The 21356-nt window shown below is 46.5% G+C and overlaps 2 protein-coding genes across 2 annotated transcripts in view; one reads left to right on the top strand and one right to left on the bottom strand.

Moving 5' to 3' along the window:
• The first annotated feature begins 1856 nt into the window (after positions 1 to 1856).
• On the top strand, positions 1857 to 5475 carry B3gnt9 (UDP-GlcNAc:betaGal beta-1,3-N-acetylglucosaminyltransferase 9). The gene is made up of 2 exons (XM_028854274.2): positions 1857 to 3008; positions 3186 to 5475. Exon 2 carries the CDS (start codon positions 3273 to 3275, stop codon positions 4464 to 4466), a length of 1194 nt encoding a protein of 397 aa, XP_028710107.1. The 5' UTR covers positions 1857 to 3008; positions 3186 to 3272; the 3' UTR covers positions 4467 to 5475.
• C5H16orf70 (chromosome 5 C16orf70 homolog) overlaps positions 5059 to 21356 on the bottom strand; it is a 30196-nt gene continuing 13898 nt past the window's right edge. The window contains exons 4-16 of the mRNA XM_028854271.2: positions 20218 to 20261; positions 18546 to 18625; positions 18229 to 18323; positions 17601 to 17698; positions 17400 to 17512; positions 12061 to 12194; positions 11655 to 11738; positions 9867 to 9949; positions 9190 to 9233; positions 8733 to 8776; positions 8541 to 8599; positions 7330 to 7402; positions 5059 to 6514 (exon numbers count right to left, since the gene is read on the bottom strand). Coding sequence (XP_028710104.1) covers positions 6428 to 6514; positions 7330 to 7402; positions 8541 to 8599; positions 8733 to 8776; positions 9190 to 9233; positions 9867 to 9949; positions 11655 to 11738; positions 12061 to 12194; positions 17400 to 17512; positions 17601 to 17698; positions 18229 to 18323; positions 18546 to 18625; positions 20218 to 20261 — 1038 coding nt within the window. The 3' untranslated portion in view covers positions 5059 to 6427. The remainder of the gene's footprint in view (positions 6515 to 7329; positions 7403 to 8540; positions 8600 to 8732; positions 8777 to 9189; positions 9234 to 9866; positions 9950 to 11654; positions 11739 to 12060; positions 12195 to 17399; positions 17513 to 17600; positions 17699 to 18228; positions 18324 to 18545; positions 18626 to 20217; positions 20262 to 21356) is intronic.

Raw genomic sequence — 21356 nt, 5'->3', positions numbered from 1 at the left:
GGCAGGAGGATTGCTTCAACTTGGAAGCCAGCATGTGCTACATATTGAGATGTAGCCCCCCTAAAATAAAACCCAACCAAACAAAAAACCTTGACCCTCCCCCCTTTTTTTGCTAGTACTTCCAACAGAACTTGTAAGTTCAACCTTCTAAGTTTATTTAAGCTAGAAGCCTGGGCTAGTGAACTTAATCCCGAATTACACATATTCAGAAACTCTAGGGTAGTTGGCTGGTTGATTTTTGTGGTGGTGGGGATAGAACCCAGGCTCCCAGAAAGTGTTCTACCACTGAGCCACATTCTGGCTTTTGGTTTTTTGTTTGTTTTTTGAGACAATCTCATCATGTAGCTAAGGCTGGCCTAGAATTCATGATTCTCCTACTTGCAATTTCTGAGTGCTGTGATAACAGTTGTCCACCAAATTGTGCTAGGAAGTCTGTTTTTAAAATATCATCTGGGGAGCTGGGCATGGTGGCGCATCATTAATCCTTGGCAGGCAAAGGCAGTTGGATCCCTGTGGGTTAGAGGCCAGCCTGAGATAAATTGTGAGGAGTTTCAGGTCAGCCATGGTTAGGGTTCTGGCCTCAGGCACTAGCACTCACATGTATGTACCCACACACATGCATATACATAATTTAAAGATCTTCAGGGGCTGAAGAGATGGCTTGGTGGTTCTTCTGGAAGATCGAGGTTTGATTCTCAGGAACCACACGGCAGCTCACAAACACCTTTAATTCCACTTCCAGGGGATCCAATGCCCTCTTCTGGCACCTGGCATGTGCACGGTGCACAGTTGAACAAGCAAGCAAATCATCCATACACATAAACTACTTCCCACAGACACACAGCAGTTATTAAGGACCAACTGCTATCACTGGGGCTTTGCTTCTTTTTTTCTTTTTGAGATAGGGTCTCACTATGTAGCGCTGGCTGTCCTGGAACTCACTATGTAGTCCAGGCTGGCCAGACTCTGGAGAGCTGCCTGCCTCTGAGTGCTATGATTACCTGGCCTATGGAGTGTTGTTTCTAAATAACCCCACATTAAACCTCTTAATTTCTGTTTCCCTCCTGCTCTTCTGAAACTTCTTTATCCTTTTCTCCTTCCCCACTATACCAAAGCCTAATTTAAAAAAATTAGAAATGAAAAAAAAAAAGCATACATACATAAATGCCCACTACTGCCAAATAGTTGTTGGGGAGAAAGCACAGAACAGCGAAAGTTCAGATTCTAATTCGTCCTCCACCTCCTGATCCCATACACTGCAATTGCACATCTGTATGATCAGGTATGCACAGCTGTTTGGATTTTGTCCCTGCCCCTTTTTTGAGACAATGTCTCATGTAGCCCAGCTTGACATCACATTCCCTATGAAACCAAGGGATTTTGATGAATGAATCAAATCACTGAATGACCCTGAACTTCTGATCCTCCTGAGTGCTGGGGATGAATGCCAACAACTATTTGGGAGGAAGGATATAACAGGCCGGTGGCCTTGGATGAGGAATGGGTTAAGTGATGACCAGGAGTTTGTAGTTAGTTGCCAGTGGGATGAAGATCTGGGGGAGGCCCTAATTGTCTTGTCACAGGGAATGATTATCCTGCAGGACTTTCCGATGAACCTGGAGCTGGGAATACTGGTGCAGGCCTGTAATCCCAACATTTTGGGGGCTGAGGCAGATGGGTCATCAGCTCCGGGCTCTGAGGGGGTACATAGCATGGCCTATCTTTATTTTTTTATTTTTTATTTTTTGTTTTTTGAGACAGGGTTTCTCTGTGTAGCTTTGCACCTTTCTTGGCACTCACTTGTAGACCAGGCTGGCCTCGAACTCACAGAGATCTGCCTGCCTCTGCCTCCCGAGTGCTGGGATTAAAGGTGGCGCCACCATCGCCTGGCCAGCATGGCCTATCGTTAAAGCCCCCAAAGATCAGTGAACATGTCAGAGAGGGGGCTGTGGCATAAGACTGTCTGAATGAAAGCATCTCAAGGAGGAAGGGAAACCAGGAGATCTAGAAAACAGGACAGCCTACATTGGCTCTTTGGCCCCTTCTAGAAGCCTCCCCCCAACAGTACCAGTCCCTGACAGCCCAGTCTAGATTGCAGAAGCAACAACACGATCATTACTACCTGCAAGGATACTTTATGTTGGGGCTCAGGAAACTCAAAACCGGATCTGGGCAAGAAGACAGGAATGAAGCGCTTGCCTGGGAAATCAATGTAAATGGAAATGGCTCCATTTTCTGTATCCAGTGGAAGAAGAGGGCAAGGAAACACTGGCAGATTCCTGGATTCCACAAAACCTGGGGCACTAGTTTCTGCCTGTTTCATCTTGGGCCAAGTCACTTACCGCACAAAGCAGTGGTCCTCTCTGGGCAAAGAGCTGCCGGCGAGTCTGTAGGAACAGAACTTGCTGTCTTGTGCTTGTGTCTGTCTTGTGTCTTGGGGTTGTGAGTGCCGCGTTTACTGGTGGCAAGTGTGGCGGCTAGGAGTAAGGAGGCAGCTATATATCACTGGGGCAGTTTATGGCTCCTGCTTGGTGGCCCAGGGCTGCTGAGGAGAGGTGTTCTGAAAAATGGCCTGGGATGGTGGCCAAAGAACTGAAAATTAAGGCGCTCAAGCCTAGGGATTTGGGACCCATCAGCCAGAATGGGGACTCCTGACAGCCTTCTGCAGAGGGTACCCAGAGACATGTACACTTTCCAAACCTCAGAAACACGGAATTCGGGCATCTGAGACAGCAAAAAGACCAGTGAGAGTCGCTTGTAAGAAATCCTCTTAGGAATCAGCTCGCACTCAAGAGATGGCATTCCCTACACCAAGGCGGAGCTGAACTCCAGATGTCGGGGCGTACACAGCTGGAGGATCACGTGGCATGGCCTCAGCCCCCTTCCTGCCAACGCTGCATTTGGCTCAAGCCCGGGTCATGGCTGCCCTTGGGACCCTGAGCTGACAGTTGGAGGGCTCCCTGCGTGCAGGCGCTGCGACATCCCCCTTTACACCCCTGCGGCCAAGCGTGAGTGCTGGGGTCCTCAGGACCAAGATCAGCGGCGGGGAGGGAGAGAGGAAGAGGAAAAAGGGATTCAGCTTTGGTGCACCCGGTCGGGGGTCGAGGCCTGCGTCTCCCTGCCCAGCCTTGGGTACCCTTCCTGGGCCAGGGCCGAGATTGGAAGTTGAACTTCTTGTCCCTTAGGCTGCTGCCGTGCGTCAGGGCCCAGGGCGGAGGTCGACAGAGCCGATGAAGGAAGGCTAGAGGACCCCGGGAAGGGCGGGGCTGGACATGAGGAGGAGGCTGCGCCTTTGCCGGGACGCGTGGCTCACGCTGCTGCTCAGCGCCGCCCTCGGCCTCCTGCTTTACGCGCAGCGCGACGGGGCAGCCCCCACGACCAGAGCACCATCAGCGCGAGGCCAGCCCCCGCGGCCCACTTCTGGTCTCCGAGCACGCGGGCTCCCCAACACCGCCCGTGCGGCCCCGCCGGCCTACGAGGACGACACCCCGGTGCCCCCGACACCTACGGGCCCCTTTGACTTCGGCAGGTATCTGCGCGCCAAGGATCAACGGCGCTTCCCGCTACTCATTAACCAGCCGCGCAAATGCCGCAGAGACGGCGCATCTGGAGGCCCGCCGGACCTGCTCATTGCGGTCAAGTCTGTGGCCGCCGACTTCGAGCGGCGGGAAGCCGTACGTCAGACTTGGGGCGCCGAGGGTCGTGTGCAGGGGGCACTCGTGCGCCGAGTGTTCTTGCTGGGCGTGCCCAGGGGCACCGGCTCGGGCAGGGCGGGCACGCAGACGCACTGGCGCGCCCTGCTGGAAGCTGAGAGCCGTGCTTATGCAGACATTCTGCTCTGGGCTTTCGAAGACACCTTCTTCAATCTAACGCTCAAGGAGATTCACTTTTTAGCTTGGGCCTCAGCTTTCTGTCCAGATGTACGCTTTGTTTTTAAGGGCGATGCTGATGTGTTCGTGCACGTGAGGAACCTGCTGCAGTTCCTGGAGCCGCGGGATCCGGCACAGGACCTTCTTGCTGGTGATGTGATTGTGCAGGCAAGGCCAATCCGCAAGAGAGTCAGCAAGTATTTCATTCCCGAGGCTGTGTATGGACTGCCGGCTTACCCGGCCTACGCGGGGGGCGGCGGCTTTGTTCTTTCCGGAGCCACACTCCGCCGCCTAGCAGAGGCCTGCTCACAGGTTGAGCTCTTTCCCATCGACGATGTCTTTCTGGGCATGTGTTTGCAGCGCCTGCGGCTCACACCTGAGCCTCATCCAGCGTTTCGCACCTTTGGCATCGCCCAGCCTTCAGCTGCACCGCATCTCCGCACCTTTGACCCCTGTTTCTACCGAGAACTGGTGGTAGTGCATGGGCTATCTGCAGCTGACATCTGGCTTATGTGGCGCTTGCTGCATGGGCCTCAGGGGCCAGTCTGCGCACATCCACAGCCTGTAGCAACAGGTCCGTTCCAATGGAGCTCTTAACTACCTATCACAGTATCAAGCCTTTCACTCAGCTCCAGAAGGTAACATTAAAGGTAAACACTAAAGGTTTCCCATGTGGGTTAATGGTGTATACATGGCTTTTCTCCAGATCACTGAGTGTGTAGCACTGACTCATTGAGAAAGCCAGGGCCAAGGTGTCTTGACCAGCAGACCCAAAAGAAGCTGGCACATTTAATGATACTAGTAGCCAACAGCATCCTTGTGTGTACTAGTGAGGATTTGGCTGGCTTGCGTAGGATGATACAAACACTTGCTGGTATCCCCATGGCCAGGCCTCACAGCCCTCGCGGACCTGGCAGGCACTTTAGTTATTTGCTTCCTCCGTTCTCCACATGTGGATTCCCAGCAGCCATATCTTATGTGTCCCCTTTGAGGTCTGCTGTGTTGGAGCTAACCCTTTAGGCCTACGTTTGCCTGTAACATGAGGGATGGGGCCAGGATGTGTCATGGTCTTGTCCACTATATGCACACATACATACAACCATGTCAATGGAGAGGAGTCCTAAGATTCCTTTACTATAAAACCTCTCATATTCTTCAAACACAGCTTCAAGAAAACCAACAGTTCACATTTTAGTACAAACACCTCAGGCAGCAGCACATGGCAAGCTGTCACTGAGGGCATAGGTGCTTTATTGGAAAGGGGATGAGGAAGTTTCCTCTGTTCAAGAGGATGGGAACAGTCCTGGCTACCCTGACATTGGGTGTGCAGGGTCTCTGGCCAGACCAAGGTCCAAATGGGAAGACACCTGTCAATCAGAGTCATGGGAGTGCCACACAGGCCTGGCTGTAGGCCCAGGAACCATACAGACAGCTGGGGCAGGTCCCCTGCACATTCATTATGAACTATACAAGATGAGGCTGTACATGAGTTAATTACAAAAGTCATTATTTACAAAAATCTGTACACACATTTGAAAAACTCACAAAATTGTCATCTATGTATCACAAGTTGCTAGACCAAAATATTAAAAATGGGATAAAATTATACGTTTCTCTTCTCAATTCTTTTCAAAAGGATTAATATTTAAAGCACATATATGTGACTTTCCATTAGCAAGACCCATGTAAGAAACGCAGCAGCCCAATCTTCTTTGAGCCCCTAGGCCTTAAATCAAGTGGCCAGGCCAGTGCCCACAAGTGGGGCAGGGAGCTGGCCCACAGTGCACAACAGAATGCTGTAACAGAAGGAGGAAGGTGTCTTTGGCTAACACTTTGGCATTAAATAAAAGAGGCAAACAAGATGGAAACATGCAGCCCTGTCAGCCAGGCTGAACCAAGAGACACAGGTGACCTTGAAGGCTGGTTCCCAGAGCAGCAGTGGGAACCAGACCTAGGTTCATACCTGATACAAAATTGTATTTCAATCACTCAGATGTGCCACCTGGGCATGACAGGGAGCACGTGCACAAAAGAAACAGAAAAGGGCATGTGGGCCACACCAGCCACAGCCAGCTCATCAAGTAACTAAAGTGGATGTAGTGCAAATATTGCAACCAAGTACTATGGACATGCTACCTGCTCTGCTCACCGTAAGGGCCACATGGCAATGTTGGGCCAAAAGCAGGACCCGATCTCATCCCAGACACCTATTTTCTTAGCCAGAGAAAGAGCCCATCTTCCCTATGTGTGCAGGACAGGGGCTGACATGTCCTTCATTAGTTGAGAGGCCCTGGGTCCAGGTATCAAGGCCCAAAGTTTGTGCTTCTCTTTGCAGACTGTGTTCTCTGCTGGCAACAGCAGGCTTTGGACAGAGGAATATCTGGGTTCTCTATCCCAAGGTAGAAGACTCAGCTCGAATCCTACTTCTGAACGCTTCCGAATCCCAGAGCCCTTCAACACTGCCAAGGTGCTCAAGAAAACACGCAGGGTGGCACAGAGACCCACTGAGCTGGATGTGATGCAGTTCCATGGACAGAGGGGAATGGGCACTGATGTCCTCAGGGCAGCTCTGCTGTTCTCAGGTGGGCACCAGGCCTAGGGGGGCCATACAGGGTCACTGAGGCAATGTGGTTGTTCTGCATGACCTAGTGTGAGAAGAGAACAGGTCAGGAGGGAGGGATGTAGGCAGACAGGTCCCCAGGACTGGGTGGTAAAGGATGTAAATGTCATACTTGTACAGGCCTGGGCTCTGCATTTCCTGAACCACCAACTTCCTGTCAGTGGGGCTTACTTCTGCTCAAGGGTCTGTCTGTTCTTCACAGCGTATGTGACCTTCATAGACTCACTTATCTAGTCTTTCTCCAAGGGCAAAGGGCCTGCTGAGGTATGGCATCTAGATCCAGCCTGAAAATATGGGCTCCCCAGTCTCTCTCAAGCCCGTGGGGTGCCCAGGCCACTCGTCCACATAGCACTCAAGAATTAGCATGCCCAAGTTTGGCCATACTTGCTTTGAGGTTCTTCACCATGCTGTACTGCTTATTGATTCAAATTAAGGAACTGCTGATGGGCTCATCCTGTTCAGGCTCTGTGACCCTAGATTTCCCTAACCTATTGTTTTCTTTTTTTACATTATTATTCATTGTGTTTGTGGCAAGGGGCATGCACTTGCCACAGTATACCTGTGGAGGTCAGAGGACAACTTTCAGGAGACTGTTCTCTTACCATGTGGACACCAGGGATTGAACTCAGGTCCTCAGGCCTGGCAGTGCACACCTTTACCTGCTGAGCTATCTCACTGGCTCTCTTATCTACATTTCTGAACCTCTGATAGCAGAGATGAGGAAGGGTGCATCTGTCCAGCATGGACAGATGAGGAGAATCCACAATTCTCCTCAGTCACTTGCTTCTTCTTGCTACAACCACAAAGCCCTTAGCAGCTTCTTTGGCATCCAGGACTTACCTCAAAGATCATCCGCTGAAGACCAAAGCAAAATGTGGAGCCAAATGGGTTGGTGTTGTTTGGGGATGAGGACCTGGGGCCAGAGAATCCACAATTAGAGAGCGAAACAAAGGCCAAACAGCAGAAGGCCCGGTCCCTTCTGGGATGTGGGTTATTGGCCAGTGGCCTTTCATGACAGTGTTTCCTACACAGGCCCTCAAGGTCGTGGTAAGAAGTAGCTTCATTAAACTCAGGTTCATCTACGACTCAAAGATCAAAGGAAAGTTGCTGCTTTTCTCAGCTGAGAAACTGCCTCATCAGATCGGCATGAGGGCATGTCTGTGGGGCATTCTTAATGATTGATGTGGGAGGGCCCAGCACACTATGTATGATGCCACTCCTGGGCAGGGGGTGCTGAGTTGTGTATGAGTTGTGTAAGAAAACAAGCTGTAGCTGGGCATGGTGGTGCAGGCCTTTTAATCACAGCATCCAGGAGGCAGGAGCAGATGGATCTCTGAGAGTTCAAGGACAGCTAGGGCTACATAGCAAGAGTCTTTCTACCCACCCACCCACCCACTCCTCAAAAGAAAGAAAACTGAACAAGCCATGGAAAGCAAGCCAGTAAGTGGCTTCCCTCCATGGTTCCTGCCCTAACTCCCCTTAATGATGAATTTTAATCCAGATGTGCAAGCCAAATAAACCCTTTTCTTCCCATAGCAACAGAGATCAAATTAGGACAGTTATTACAGAACTGAATGGGGTGGTAAGTCAGGAAGGCCCTTCAGGTGGGAGGGCACCTTAGCATGGCAACCACGAGGTAATGAACTACACAGCACAAGGTAGAGTTGATGGGAAAGGAGAGCTGAGGACAGAGAGTCAGACAACTGCTTGTTGTGAATAAGGGGAGAGAGGACCCCGAGAGACAGGGCAGGGGAAGGGAAGCTATACCAGGGACAACCTCTTAAAGTAAACACGAGGATCACCTCATCTAATCTGAACATACATGACGGGCCAGGAAGTATGTCTTAGCAACACCAACATATCCTCCCCCCACTCCACCCCGGAGGTTGGAATTTAGCCCAGGGCTGGCACATGCTAGGCACTATACTGAGCTGCATCCCTAGTCCAGAAACTTGTGTAATTTGTAATAGTAACCACTGCTAGACTTCCTTGAGCCTTTTGAGCTTCAAGGAGCAGGATGGGGTGGCCAGACACAACCACCTCCCACTTACCTGTGCAAGACAACAGGCTTCTCCACAGGATGGCCCAGAAGCTCCTGGATGTTGTCCCACTGCAAAAGGGACAGGGGCAGCAGAGATCAACAAGGACCAGTCCACGCCGTGACTAATGGAATGCCCAGTTTACGGCCCTAGACATACATAGCCACCTTATTCTCAGACTATTAGACAGAAATAAGAGCTCACCTTGCTGTAGGTTGTGCATGTTTCAGTCTGACCACCTGCGTTTTCTGGAAAGAGAAGATGGTATAGGCTGGGTTTGGCTGGTCTTGGCTAGCGGTAGCCCCAGCCATAGGCAGAACCCAGACCTAGCCACCCTTCCTGCTGTGGTTGGAGTACATGGGGAGCAAAGACAGGTTGTTTGGAAGGATGTGGGAAAGCAAAGGAAGGCCAGTCTTGGTGTGAGCCACACTAATTGGCAGGGGGAACAAAGGATGTGTAAGGAGTGCTGGATGATAATCTGCAGACAGGAAACTCCTCCATGGCCTCCAAAACAAAGGACCCATCCCAGAGGAGCTGAGGCTCTGGGGAAGAGACAGTGAGCAAACACTTAACCAGCCTGACCCAGCACTCTGCTGCCTCTCCCTGCATCTTAACCCAGTAATTCCACATCCCCTTTAACCTGAGATACTTCTGCACTCACCTTTCTTTACGGCTAGTGGGATCTTGAACTCACAGCGGTGGTAACTAGAAAGAAGATGGGTAAGTAAGTGCTGTTTCTTGGCCCAACTGCTCTCACATCTCTACCCTGCATCCCATAAAAGCTAGAACCCAATATACCTGCCCAAAGCCCTGGCCTGGGGTCTTTGACAACATTCACTGGGGAAGGCCCAACCCAGGAACTGAAGTCAAACAGAAAAAGGACTAATTTACATAAGCTATAAAGGTTTCTAGTTGGGTATGGTGGCTCATACTTGAAATCCCAGCATTGGGAGGCTAAGAGATGGGGAGTGCTTTGAGTTTGGGGTCAGCCTATGTTACTGGATACCAGGCCAGCCAGAGTGATAGAACAGGACCCTTTCTCAAAGAAGATCTAACCGTTTCTGCCTGTATCTCCCGATTTGTAAACTGAGTACACGCACAAATCTAAAGCACTGAATCCTGGGCAGGAACACAGTAGACACTCAGCACACATTGATTTCCCATGAAACGGAAGTGTGAGGTAGAGACAGTGTCACTCAGTGGTAAAGTGCTTACACAGCTAACTCCAGGACCTGGGTTCAATCACCAGCACCACAACTGAAGGGAAGAAATCTGGTAGAGACACATTTAACACTCAGCCAAAGTTCAGTTCCTCTTGCTCACCAAAGGTGTACTCACATGTTAAAATTATAATGCCCAGGGTAATTGGTATGCAGGACAAACTTCTTCACTTTGTGTGTATTTGCATCAAAGAGGATGTCCTGACAAAGAGAATAAGATGTTCAAGTAGGAAAAGTTACCAAGGAAGGTCAGGGGCCTTACCAAAAACATTCCAATGTGGGATCTTCAACCATGAGAATGCTAGCAGCTTCCTCCCACATATTCCCAGCAGCCTTAACTAGGCATCTTTGTGGAGGTCCTGGCAGGCAGAGGGACCACAGATGCACTGCTTACCAATTTAAACAGCCAAGAAAAATTCCCCCCCTAAATGCAGATTTCAGCTCAAAAGTCACCCTTGAAAGGCTCAGGACACCAACCAGGCCCTCTGCTTCTGTAGAAACTGACAACTAATGGAATTCAATCTAACCTTTCACTAGGACTCAAACCTGAAACTGATGCCACCCACTGACCCTTTCCTCCTGTAACTACCACTTTCCTGGTTTTCGTGGGCTGCTGAGGTCAGAGAATCTCAGGGTCATTTCTCACTCTACTCCCTTACCAACAGTCAACTGAAGCTCTCCATTCTTGCCACCTTTTGTGGACCCCATGGCGACCACTGCTGCTTGTCTGGCAAGAGGAACTTGTGGCTCTTCCATTAACATGACTGTGGTGCCTATTAACTTGCCAAGGTCAGTGCTGGCCCCCTCAGTCCTTGCTCACAATCCCCCTTCCTCTCATTTAATCTTTTGTGCAGTTATGGAGCATAAAAGTTGTAGCCTTTCTTCAATAAATGAGCAGCCATCCCGATTCACCCTCAGATCGTCAGTCTCCTCCTCTCTTTGCTGACTCCACACCTCCTCTTTGGGACCTGTACCCCACTTAAGCTGGACTCTGGCAATCCTTCTCACTACCACCATTGGCCCTTGAACTCCAACAGCACCATTCCCTCCTACCACTAGCCCACCCTCAGAAGTCTGTCTCGATAAAGCTCCCCAAGTCAGATTCCTGACTTGTTTTGGCCTTTCCATATAGATGTGCCTGATTTCATTTTCTCCCTCTCTATCATCTATTCTTTCTACCTTTGAACTTTCAGACCATGGAAAGCTCAAAGGTAATTTAAGACTCATGGTCTGGCTAGTATTGAAACACATGCCTGTAATCACAGACATGAGATGATTCAGAGTCTGAGACCAGCCTTGGCTATATAACAAGACTCTGTCTCAAACAAAAGTAAAAAAACAACAACAACCCATGGCACAGGTCAATTTTGCCTTGAGATGGTTCCTTCTGGCATATTTATACAATCCTTTCTCAAAGGTGCATCCTATCCACCAACCAGACTGCCAACTCTGGTGATACCACCAACTCCACTAGCGGCTTAGGTCCAGAATATATAGCTGCATTAGTGTCTCTGGGGTGCTTTCTCTAAAAATACAAAAGCACACTCTTATTGCCTGGTCCTTTCCAGTCTTCCTCAGACTTCAAAAGAGTGTCTTATGTATTACAGGATAACTCCCCATTTTAATGCAAGTGTTTTCCATGGTTCCCATATAGTGAAGCATGTTTTCCCCCAAAAAGAATGCAGGATGTACCAGCAAACCCAGCATCCTGATGTTTCTCAGTACTCTTGGTGGCAGTACTCTGGGTACCAGAACCTATGAAAAATAATACCTGGCACAACCATGAGGAGGAGCCAAAGTTCTTTGATTCCCTGGAAGGTAATGGCTGCACATGTTTACACAGGTACTCAAGGGTGCTCTGCCTATGCCAACAGAAGTGAAACCCTTTTCGAGTCGTCACACTTACCACTCCAAGAGTGAAATAGTTAAAAAAGTAGTCATTGCACTTGGATGGAACTTGTTTATGAGGGGAAGGAGAGTGAATTTTCATCTGTTGGGGGAAAATAACAATAAATTAAAATCCCTTTAAAATAGTTTCTAGTTAAAGCATACATTGTGTTCCTTATCTAATATTAAGCGGTTAGATAATTAAGACTGTGGGGAGGCAGATCTGTTAATATGGACAGATCTCCAAGTGGGCAGAAGTGACAAGTGACAGTTCAGAGTCATTAGGCCAAGAGGGCTCAGAGAAAAGCTTTTTCTTCAAGTAGAACAGATTCTGTGGGAAAACATCAGACTTCATTTATGCATATTAAAGTACTGGTGAATAAAGGTAGGGACTGCCTAGTCACACTGTAAATACCTTTCCCTACCTTGTCTTCGGATTTATAGAAGACCTTGTGTGGAGAGCCAAGCATGCTAAGGACATCTTGGCAAGAATCACCAAAATACACCGAGCGTTCAAATACTCGCATTTTGGCATCTGCTAATACTCCGGGTCCACAACCTGTACACAAGGGAAAGGTTGTCAGGTTCTGGTCAGGACTGGAAACACAGCAACCCAAGGTCATTTTTCTCCAAGAAGCTAACAGCTTCCTCTTGACTAGGCAAAGGGCAAGACTGTATTCAAGTGTAAATACCAGGTCAAAAGGAATTAATTAAACAAGACTTTGAGAAACCACTATCTACTTGAAAATAGTGCCAGGGACTCTGGACAATTAATCTGTTCACCAAACACTTAAGTACTTATTTTCTTTTTAACATGTATTTCTTGCTTGGCATGGTGGCACAGGCCTTTAATCCCAGTACTCAGGAGGCTGAGGCAGGCAGATCTCTGAGTTCCAGGCCAGCCTGGTCTAGAGTTCTAGGACAGCCAGGGCTGTCATACAAAGAAATTTTGTTTCAAAAAACAAATCCATATATTGATTTTTTTTTTTTTTGAGATAAGAGCTCATATAACCCAAGGTGGCCTCAAACTTGCAAAGGAGTCAATGGATGACATTGAAATCCTGATCCTCCTGCCTCTACTTCCAGTGCTAAGATTATACAGGCAGTGTGATAACAAATTCAAGCAACTCAAGTTACCCAAGTGTTTATTACCTACCATGGGCTAGAACACTGTGAGTAAAACTGCCTCATCTCTTCCCAAAATGTCTACTGTTGAGAGTTTAAGTGTGATCTAGTCATTGCATAGCTATTAGTATCAGCAACAGCAGTGGGTATTATGAACATGAATAGTTAAAAACCTCGGCCTGAGTGCTGGGATTAAAGGCATATATACCATTCCTGGCAAGAGGCACACTTTTCTTTTGGTTTTTTGAGACAGGGTCTCTTTGTATCCCAGGCTGTCCTGGAACTCGCTCTGTAGACCAGGCTGGCCTTGAACTCACAGAGATCTGCCTGCCTCTGAGTGCTGATATAAAAGGTGTACGCCACTCCCTGCCAGGCCAAGAGATATTTTTTATAACACTAACCAGAGGCTGTACCTACAGAACCACTTCTCCAGAAGAGCAAGAGTCAAGTATATGACCGTTTACTTCCTCACCCTAAAGAAATATCTGATAGTGCCTTCCAACCCAGGGAATAAGAATACTATCACTTAAAGAGGCAAACCAGGAAGAAAAATAGCAAAAACAGTGTGATGTGTCAAAGTTTGTTTGGTTTAATGATATACCCATACAAATGGAGAAGTGCTTGTATCGTAAGTGGCAGACATAATGAAAGTAAAATATCCACATTCTATGGGTGGGAGATATAGATGATTAACATATTTTTTAAAAGTAGCCAAAAGTCAGAGAAAATTTCTGGTGTCATGTTAACAAGACACCACCTTACTCTGCAAAGGCATTATTACATTTGTCTTAACGCTTTCATGTGTAACAATCAACTTGCTGTATTTGAACAACTTCAGAGAACCCAAATCTGAAATAACTAGGTACCAAGTTCTTTGATTAACTCAATTCTATTCTCAGTACACCAACTCTTTTTGAGACAGGGTCTTACTATGAAGGACAGGCTATCCTCAAAACTCATGATCCTCTTGTTACAACCTCCCAAAAGCTGGAATTATATATAGGTGTACGCTACCACCACCTTACAGCACATATACTCTGAATGGCAAACAAAGAATCTGAGGTAGAAGGATCACAGATTTGAGGTTTTTTACTATTTAAATTAGCCAGGTCCTAGGAAGAGCATAATGCTCATGATGTTTATAACATTCATAAATACCGCAGCTTAGGCAAGCCTTGGTGACCTACAGAACACATCCAAAGTCCTGCTAATATGAGCCCAGAGTCTCCAGTTGTCTTACTGTAATTATATATGTGTGTGTTTGTATATCTCATACATGATATATGTAATAAAATATATTTATATACATACATATGTTGTGTATATAAAAACATATATTTTTATAAAAATCTCTCTTTTGAAACAGGTTTCTCTGTATAGACCTGACTATCTATCTGGAGCTCACTCTGCAGACCAGGCTGGCCTCCAACCCAGAGATGTGCCTGCCTCTGCCTCTGGAGTGTTGGAATTAAAGGTGTGCACCACCATTGCCTGGCTATGAACATACTCCTTGAGATCATTTAAGACTATGTACTTAACCTGTCTGTGCTGTCCTACTGTGTACTCAGTCTGTTTAACCTGCCTTTAAGAAAACAATGTATTAACCTTACTATGCCTTATATTTCCAACACAATCAGCTTTTGCAACCTAGCTCATGTATAGCTTTAATCTTATGATATATTCTTCCATGCCCGATCTGGAGTAATATATGTGTGTTTGTAGATATTGTGGTAATCATTTGCTGAAAGCAGCCAACAGGTTAGAAGTAACCTTATAAACATCCACCATAAACGTTGCAAAGGTGGAGATAGCTGATAACATGTGTTTGCAGTTATGTTTGCTGTTCTATGTTTTGCCTGCATGTATGTCTCTGTGAGGGTGTCAGGTCTTGGAGTTACAGACAGTTGTGAGTTGCCATGTAAGTGCTGGGAATTGAACCTGGGTACTCTGGAAGAGCAACTAGTGCTCTTAACTGCTGAGCCATCTCTCCAGCCCCATGTGTTTTCACTTCTAAATTTGACATGGACACATTTTTATGTTCCAAGGTTATCTTTAATGAGTTTACTGGACAAAGAAGACCATCCAGGTACAACTGCTCTCAGTCTGTGATTTCTTAAGTGTCTTTTTCTTTTTTTTTTTTTTTAACCAATGATTGTGGTGGCCACAACTGAACTGACTTCTTGTTAAAAATATCACCAGAGCCACACTACCTAAGAAACAGATGTGCAAAATGGGTTGGAGAAAACCTCTGTATTTGCCAAAGGAAATTGGATTGGACACTTCTTTGTAAAAAGTGTTTTTCCTCCACTGACATTTCAGGCAGTGAGAAGTATTAGAAGCGTGCTATACAGAAGATAGGCAGCATTGGCTGAAATCTCTACACTCAATGGGTTCCTCTTGTCGTCTGTGATCACTGCTGTTCTAGATTGAGACCCTGCTGTATTCAGGAATGATCCTCCTGAGAAGAGAGATAGAACATCACCCGACTTTGTTGCCTGTTCTATGTCAATTTTGTCAAAGAACAGTTCAAGTGCAATATTCCTGTAGGTAGTTGTTCTGCCTTAGTTATAAAACATATTTTGGAGCTAACACTCAGTGTACAGTGCTCACTCTGCAAGCCTGAGTTTGACCCCTGGAACACACATAAAGAATAAAGGAGATAATCAACTCCAATCAATAATAGTCATACTAGTCATAATCAATCTAGTCATCATCATCAACAATAACTATATACATTCTAAGAAAGTTCTACCCAGAGGTTGCAGACTAATTGTTCAGAAGTTAATTCAGTAAGCACCTTTTTTTTTTTTTTTTTTTTTTTTTTTTTTTTTTTTTGAGGCAGGGTCTTAAAATGTAGCCCAAGCTAGTCTCAAAGTCATGGTGATCCCCCACACCCCTAGTCTCTTAAAGTGGTGAGATTACAGATTTGAGCCACCACACCCAGGGGATAATACAAGATCCTAATGGGTGAGATATGCAGGCTGGACTAAGAGCTAGAAGAAGGCATGATCTCTGCAGCCCACACATATTCAGGAACAATCTGGAAATCACTGCAAAGGTATATGTCTCTGCAGTGGCCTTATGTGCAAGCCTTGTATTGATGTGCAAACTACTGTTGTTTATTCAGATTTCCAAAGACAGACAAGTGGTAGTATTTCCCCATAATCCGATTACTCAGGAGGTCAAAACATGAGGATGATTCAAGTTCCTGGACAATCTAGACTACATTATAAGACCCTGTCTCTGAAAACAAAACAAAACCTCCCAAGCCCACTTACTGAAGATAAAGTTGTAGGGCTGGGGAGAGACTGCTTGGTAGTTAAGAAGGTAGTTAAGTTTGAACTCCCAGCACCCATGTTTAAAAAAAAAAAAATAGCAGCACACTCTTTTAATTCCAGCAAGGATAACTATCCCAAGGCCCAAGAGCCAGGGCTGGTAGGAAGGGAGGCCTGTGAGCTCTAGCAGGGAGAAGGGAGAGGAGAATGGTGTTCGTCCTTGAAATGATTTTAGGGACTAGATAAGTTGGGCCAGGAACATGTGTAGAGGTGGTAAGTAGCAGGTAAAAATTCTAAGGTGGGTGGGTGGGGGCTATAGTCAGATTGGGGAAGGATCTTGGACCAGTGGCCCCAAGACCCCCAAGAAGGGCTGGGGCTCCCACAGAATAATCATTCTCCACTTAGAGCCATTCAGAGCATCATCCCATGGATCTTCTGGGCTTCTATTAGTTCCAGGTTATTTTTAGGTAGAAGATGCCCATGCTACTCATGCTAAAATTGTGACACTTCTAACAGCCCCAGTTCACTGATCTTTAGGTGGTGATTAGGTGTCTGGAATGTGTGCCCATACCTAGGCCAGGGGACATTTGTTGAACTTTTGCTGGGTGCTAGCCAACCATCCAGGCACTTTTGGTCAATCATCTTTCAAATGCTCATGGCAGACACGAAGGAATTATGCCGTTACACCTATTTTACCAATGGGACAATTGAGCGACAAAGACTACAAAAAACTTGCTTAAGTACTAAGTATTAGGAAGTTCTGCTTCTGGGAGATAGAGACCTCACAACTGTGATTAGTGTTTATACAAGGAAACCTGAGAGCTAGTGGTGTGAAGGGGCCCCAAAATAGCTTGACCACACAGCAGCCATGACAGGCTTAGGGGCCTAGACACAGCTTCTGTGATAGGCTTACTGGCAGGCAACACCCAGATCCAGGAAAAGCCTTAAGCTGATACCACCCAGGAGTGAGGAAGTACCTGACATCCTAAACATTCCAACCATTAGATAAAGTGGCCAGATGTCCTTGAGTCTAGCACACACCTATTTTTGTTTTACAGATACCCTTAGACAATTGTCAGCCAAACAGGGTCCTGGACCTTAGAAATCCCCTCATCCCAACCTCTGCCCCACCTGAGCTCAGGGCTCTCTGCTCTCACAGCCGTGTTGGACAGACAGCTCTTTGCTTTTACATGCGGGATTTGGTCTTTGTGGTGGTCTTTTGGGGGTCCCTGCGATCTGGACATAACAGTGGTCCCTTTCCAACACAGGAACATAATGGTGAACGTGTCTATAAACCAGGAACGAGATCTCATCAGATGCTTCGGATGGTAGTGTCTCTACATGGATACCATGGGGGAACCTACCTGCTGCAAGTAAGCGAAGTCGCAACCCTGAGGGTCCAGTTCCATCCCGAAGAACATCTACACTTTCAGCATATACATTCCCCAGGAAACAGCTCAGGGGCATCACAGGAGCCCTGGAGGAGGCACAGAATAAACAAGACATGGATCTCCCTCCTAGACAGGTCATGGGCCCAGCACAAAGCTCATGTCCCTCACACTTACTTGGTATCCTGGAGGCTGTTTCCACTGTAGATGTACATTCGTTTTACAGTTGCTCCATGGGGTATCTGAAGAGAAGCTAGACCATGAGCAAAATTGGGCTGCAAACAAGGCAAAAATTTTATTAAGAACATTATGGAGATCACATGACTCAGCATCTAGTCCTCCTTGGCACCAAATGGTCTTTAAGAACTGGTCTGGTCAAAGCACATGATCAAACTTGGCTCTGAGTCAACTAACTCACTTTAGATAAGCAATCACTTTAGATAAGCAAGTGCAACTTTGAGTTTTATTGTTTTTTTTTGGAGACAGGGTTTACCTAACCCAGGTTGACCTTGAACCAGAGATCCTTCTGCCTCAGCCTCCTAAGTACTGGGATTGCAGTGTGCATCATCACCTCTGGCTTGATCATCTTTAAAGCAACAAGTAACTGAAAATTCAGAGAATGAACTCTCTAATCTCGGTTTAGGATGTTTAAGTTAGAAGATGGCTGGATAAACCTGTGAAAATGTGAGGCCTTAATGTCCTTTGCAGTGCAGAATACCGTCTTCCTAGAAAGGTGTCCTATCTAGTTCCTTATTCCGCATGGACACTGGGAAATAAAACATACTAAGGGACAGGAAGTGCCAACCTCGTACTTGGGAGCCTCCGACCACGAGTCTAGCTGGAAGGAGAAAGAGAGTCCTCTGAAGTTGAGATGGAAGAGCTGCTCAGCAGAGTTGTACACTGTGGGGGAGGAGAAGGAGGGACAGTTGACTGGATCCACTCCCGATGTAAACCGCTCGGCAGGAAGGAATGGTTACAGCAAGGGAATTCCTTATTCTAGTTTCTGAACTGACCCACTAGGATGCAAACAAGGGAGAGGAGGGGTCCTTCACACCCATCCAAATACCTGAGACGAGGAGAGATCACACCACCCACCAGGTGAATCAGGTGAACTTGGCTTACCTCCAGGATGGGTTGCGCCAAAAGACTGGTCAATTTGCTCAATGGTAGGAGCGATGGCCTGAGAGTTAAAATGCACTCCACTGAAAAATACAAGTATTTTTTTAATACCAGGTTTAACAAGATGGGCTTAGATCATGAGAAATGGTGGCTGAAGTTATTATTTATTAAGAGATAGAATCTTGTTATGTACCCTGGCTGACCTTGAAAACACTGCAATCCTTCTGTCTTGGCCTCCCAGGTGTTGGGATTACCAGCGTGTGCCACTGTATTCAGTCTAAGAGTTATTGTTTTTTGTTGCTGTTTTGTTTTCCTATACAGGGTTTCTCTGTGTAGCCCTGGCTGTCCTGGAACTCACATCTGCCTGCCTCTGCCTCTTAGTGCTGGGATTAAAGGTACTCAACATCACCACCTGGCCTTTAAGAGTTTAAAGAGTTATTCTTAAAACACATTGTGTACAAATAAAATGGCTAGGCATGGTGGTTCACAAGTTTAATTAGCACTTGGGAGGCAGATCTTAATGAGTTCAAGGCCAACCTGGTCTACATAGAGTGCCAGGCTAGCCAAAGCCACATAGTGAGACTGTCTCAAAATAAACAAAAATTTAAAATTAAATAAATTGCAAACAAGAAGAATTAATTAAGAAATAGGTCAATTCTTGGAAGACCATATATAGAGCTGACTTTCTGGCTTCCCAATACATTACTGGTTCCAAACAAAAAGGACAGAGAAGACAAGACAGACCTTGAGGTAAGAAGGTTCTAGAAAGTAAAACTAAAAGAACAAATGGATCTTGCATACTTGTCTGTCCATTCCTCTATCAGCAAACGCTGTCTGAACTGCCCCAGGAATTGGGTCTCTGTCATGTTTCCAGTAAGGAGAAGCCTACAAAGGCTTACTGGAAGGTAGTCTGTCTGGTTGTCGCAGTTCTGGGGAATGAACCCAGGGCCATGTATGCCAGGTAAGCTCACCACCACTGGAGCTCAATTTATTCCTAGCCCCTGAAAGTTGTGTTCTAAATGTGAGCACAGCACTCTGCCAACCAAGGCTCAAGTATCTAAGGCTTGTACAGGCCATCCTGTTCTCATTCTTTTTATTTTAGGTTGTTCTGGAGCTACTTCGGGCTCTGCAGACTCCTTTCCTGCCGCCCTGTCACCCTTCAGAGCCTCCTCGGGTCTCAGATTCCACGGAGCTCCATGGCAGGTGCGGTGGCTGCTGCCATCTTTGTTTCTCTCTCTGTTCTCATTCTAAAACTGCCAGCTTCTGCTCTAAAACGGCTGTCTCCTTAGTGCTGGTTTTGGAGTCAGAGCTACCTGGTTTGTTCCATTTCTGTTACTCAGAAAAACCCAAAAAGAGGTGACAAAGAAAGGCTATGCAGGGAAGGGCAGTTATGACTCAGGAGGCTGTCATAGCATTCCTGAGCTGAAGTGGTACTCTGTTAAGAGAGTTGAACTAGATTTTATATATACATGTAACGTATTAAACACCCAGCATGTTCTTAATGAGGCTTACTTCCTCAAGAATCTGAGCAGGCTGGGAGGCTGCCTCAGGGAACTATAGTACCAGGCTGTAATTCCTGGACTGCTGGATATGAAATCCTTTAGTATTTTAATGAAGATAGTAGATAAAGCTGGTCTGCACCAAATATAACACATCAGTAAGGGAGAAAACTTACCAGTATTTTAACTTTACTTTTGTCAAGTCATAAACTTCAATCACCTAAAAAATAAAACAAATTGTTTAGGAGCTGTAAATGTTCAAGTTGATACAAAGACAGATGTACTTCAGAGGCTATGGCAGGAGGATTCAAGCCCAGCCTGAGCTATTTGAGATTCTGTCTCAAGCAAAATACACTTCCCAAAAGCAAATTTGAGGGCACAGCTTAGCAATATAACGTATGTTTAATATGGTCTCAACTTCACCACCAGTACCCCATTCAGCAAAAGATTCTCCTGAAGTACTGCATCTTTTGTTCTCATCTTAAATTTGGGGAGGGGGAAGAGCCATGTGTGATGCTGCACAGCTGTGGTCTTATCTACTCAGGAGGCTGAGGATGGACCATCACTTGGAGTGATGAATCTGACACTAGTTTGAGCAAATAGTAAGATTCCATCTCCAAATAAAGAACAAGACCAGAAAGAAAAACACAAATCATGACTTTCCTCCATAAATTTCTTCTCTCTCTCTCTCTCTCTCTCTCTCTCTCTCTCTCTCTCTCTCTCTCTCTCTCTCTCTCTCTCTCTCTCTCTCTCTCTTTGAGATAGAATCTCATTATGTAGCCCTGGCTGTCCTCCTCCAACTTGCAATGACTCTTTTGTCCCTGCTTCCCAACTGCTGGGACTACAAGGTATGTGGCACCACACCCAGCCTTAACTTCCCCTCTTTTAATATTGTCTAAGTGATGTAGATGCTTTCAATCAAGGTCCTTACATCTTATCCAAGCTGAGCCATACTGGAACACATATCATTCTACAAGACAACGCCACATTCCAGGAAACATATCCAATCAGCTTGTTGATGCTATGTGTTCAGTATTGTGACCTTTTCCTCTTCTACATCAATTTTTTTTTTTCTTTTTTGGAGACAAGGTCTCACTATGTATCCCTGGATGGCTCAGGACTCACAAGATAGACCAAGCTGGCCTTGAACTTAGAGATCTTCCTGCCTCTGCTTCTCAAGTGCTGGGATTAAAGGTGTGCCCCAATACACCAAGTCATAATTAATATATTATAAAACACAAAAACCAGCAGAGTGTGTTGGCACACACCTTTAATCCCAGCATTAGGGAGGCAGAGGCCAGTGTGGTCTACAAAG

This window comes from Peromyscus leucopus, chromosome 5 (assembly GCF_004664715.2).
Source record: "Peromyscus leucopus breed LL Stock chromosome 5, UCI_PerLeu_2.1, whole genome shotgun sequence".
Taxonomy (NCBI): Eukaryota; Metazoa; Chordata; class Mammalia; order Rodentia; family Cricetidae; genus Peromyscus; species Peromyscus leucopus.
Note: the sequence above shows the minus strand (reverse complement) of the source record. Positions and strands in the feature narration are given on the sequence as shown.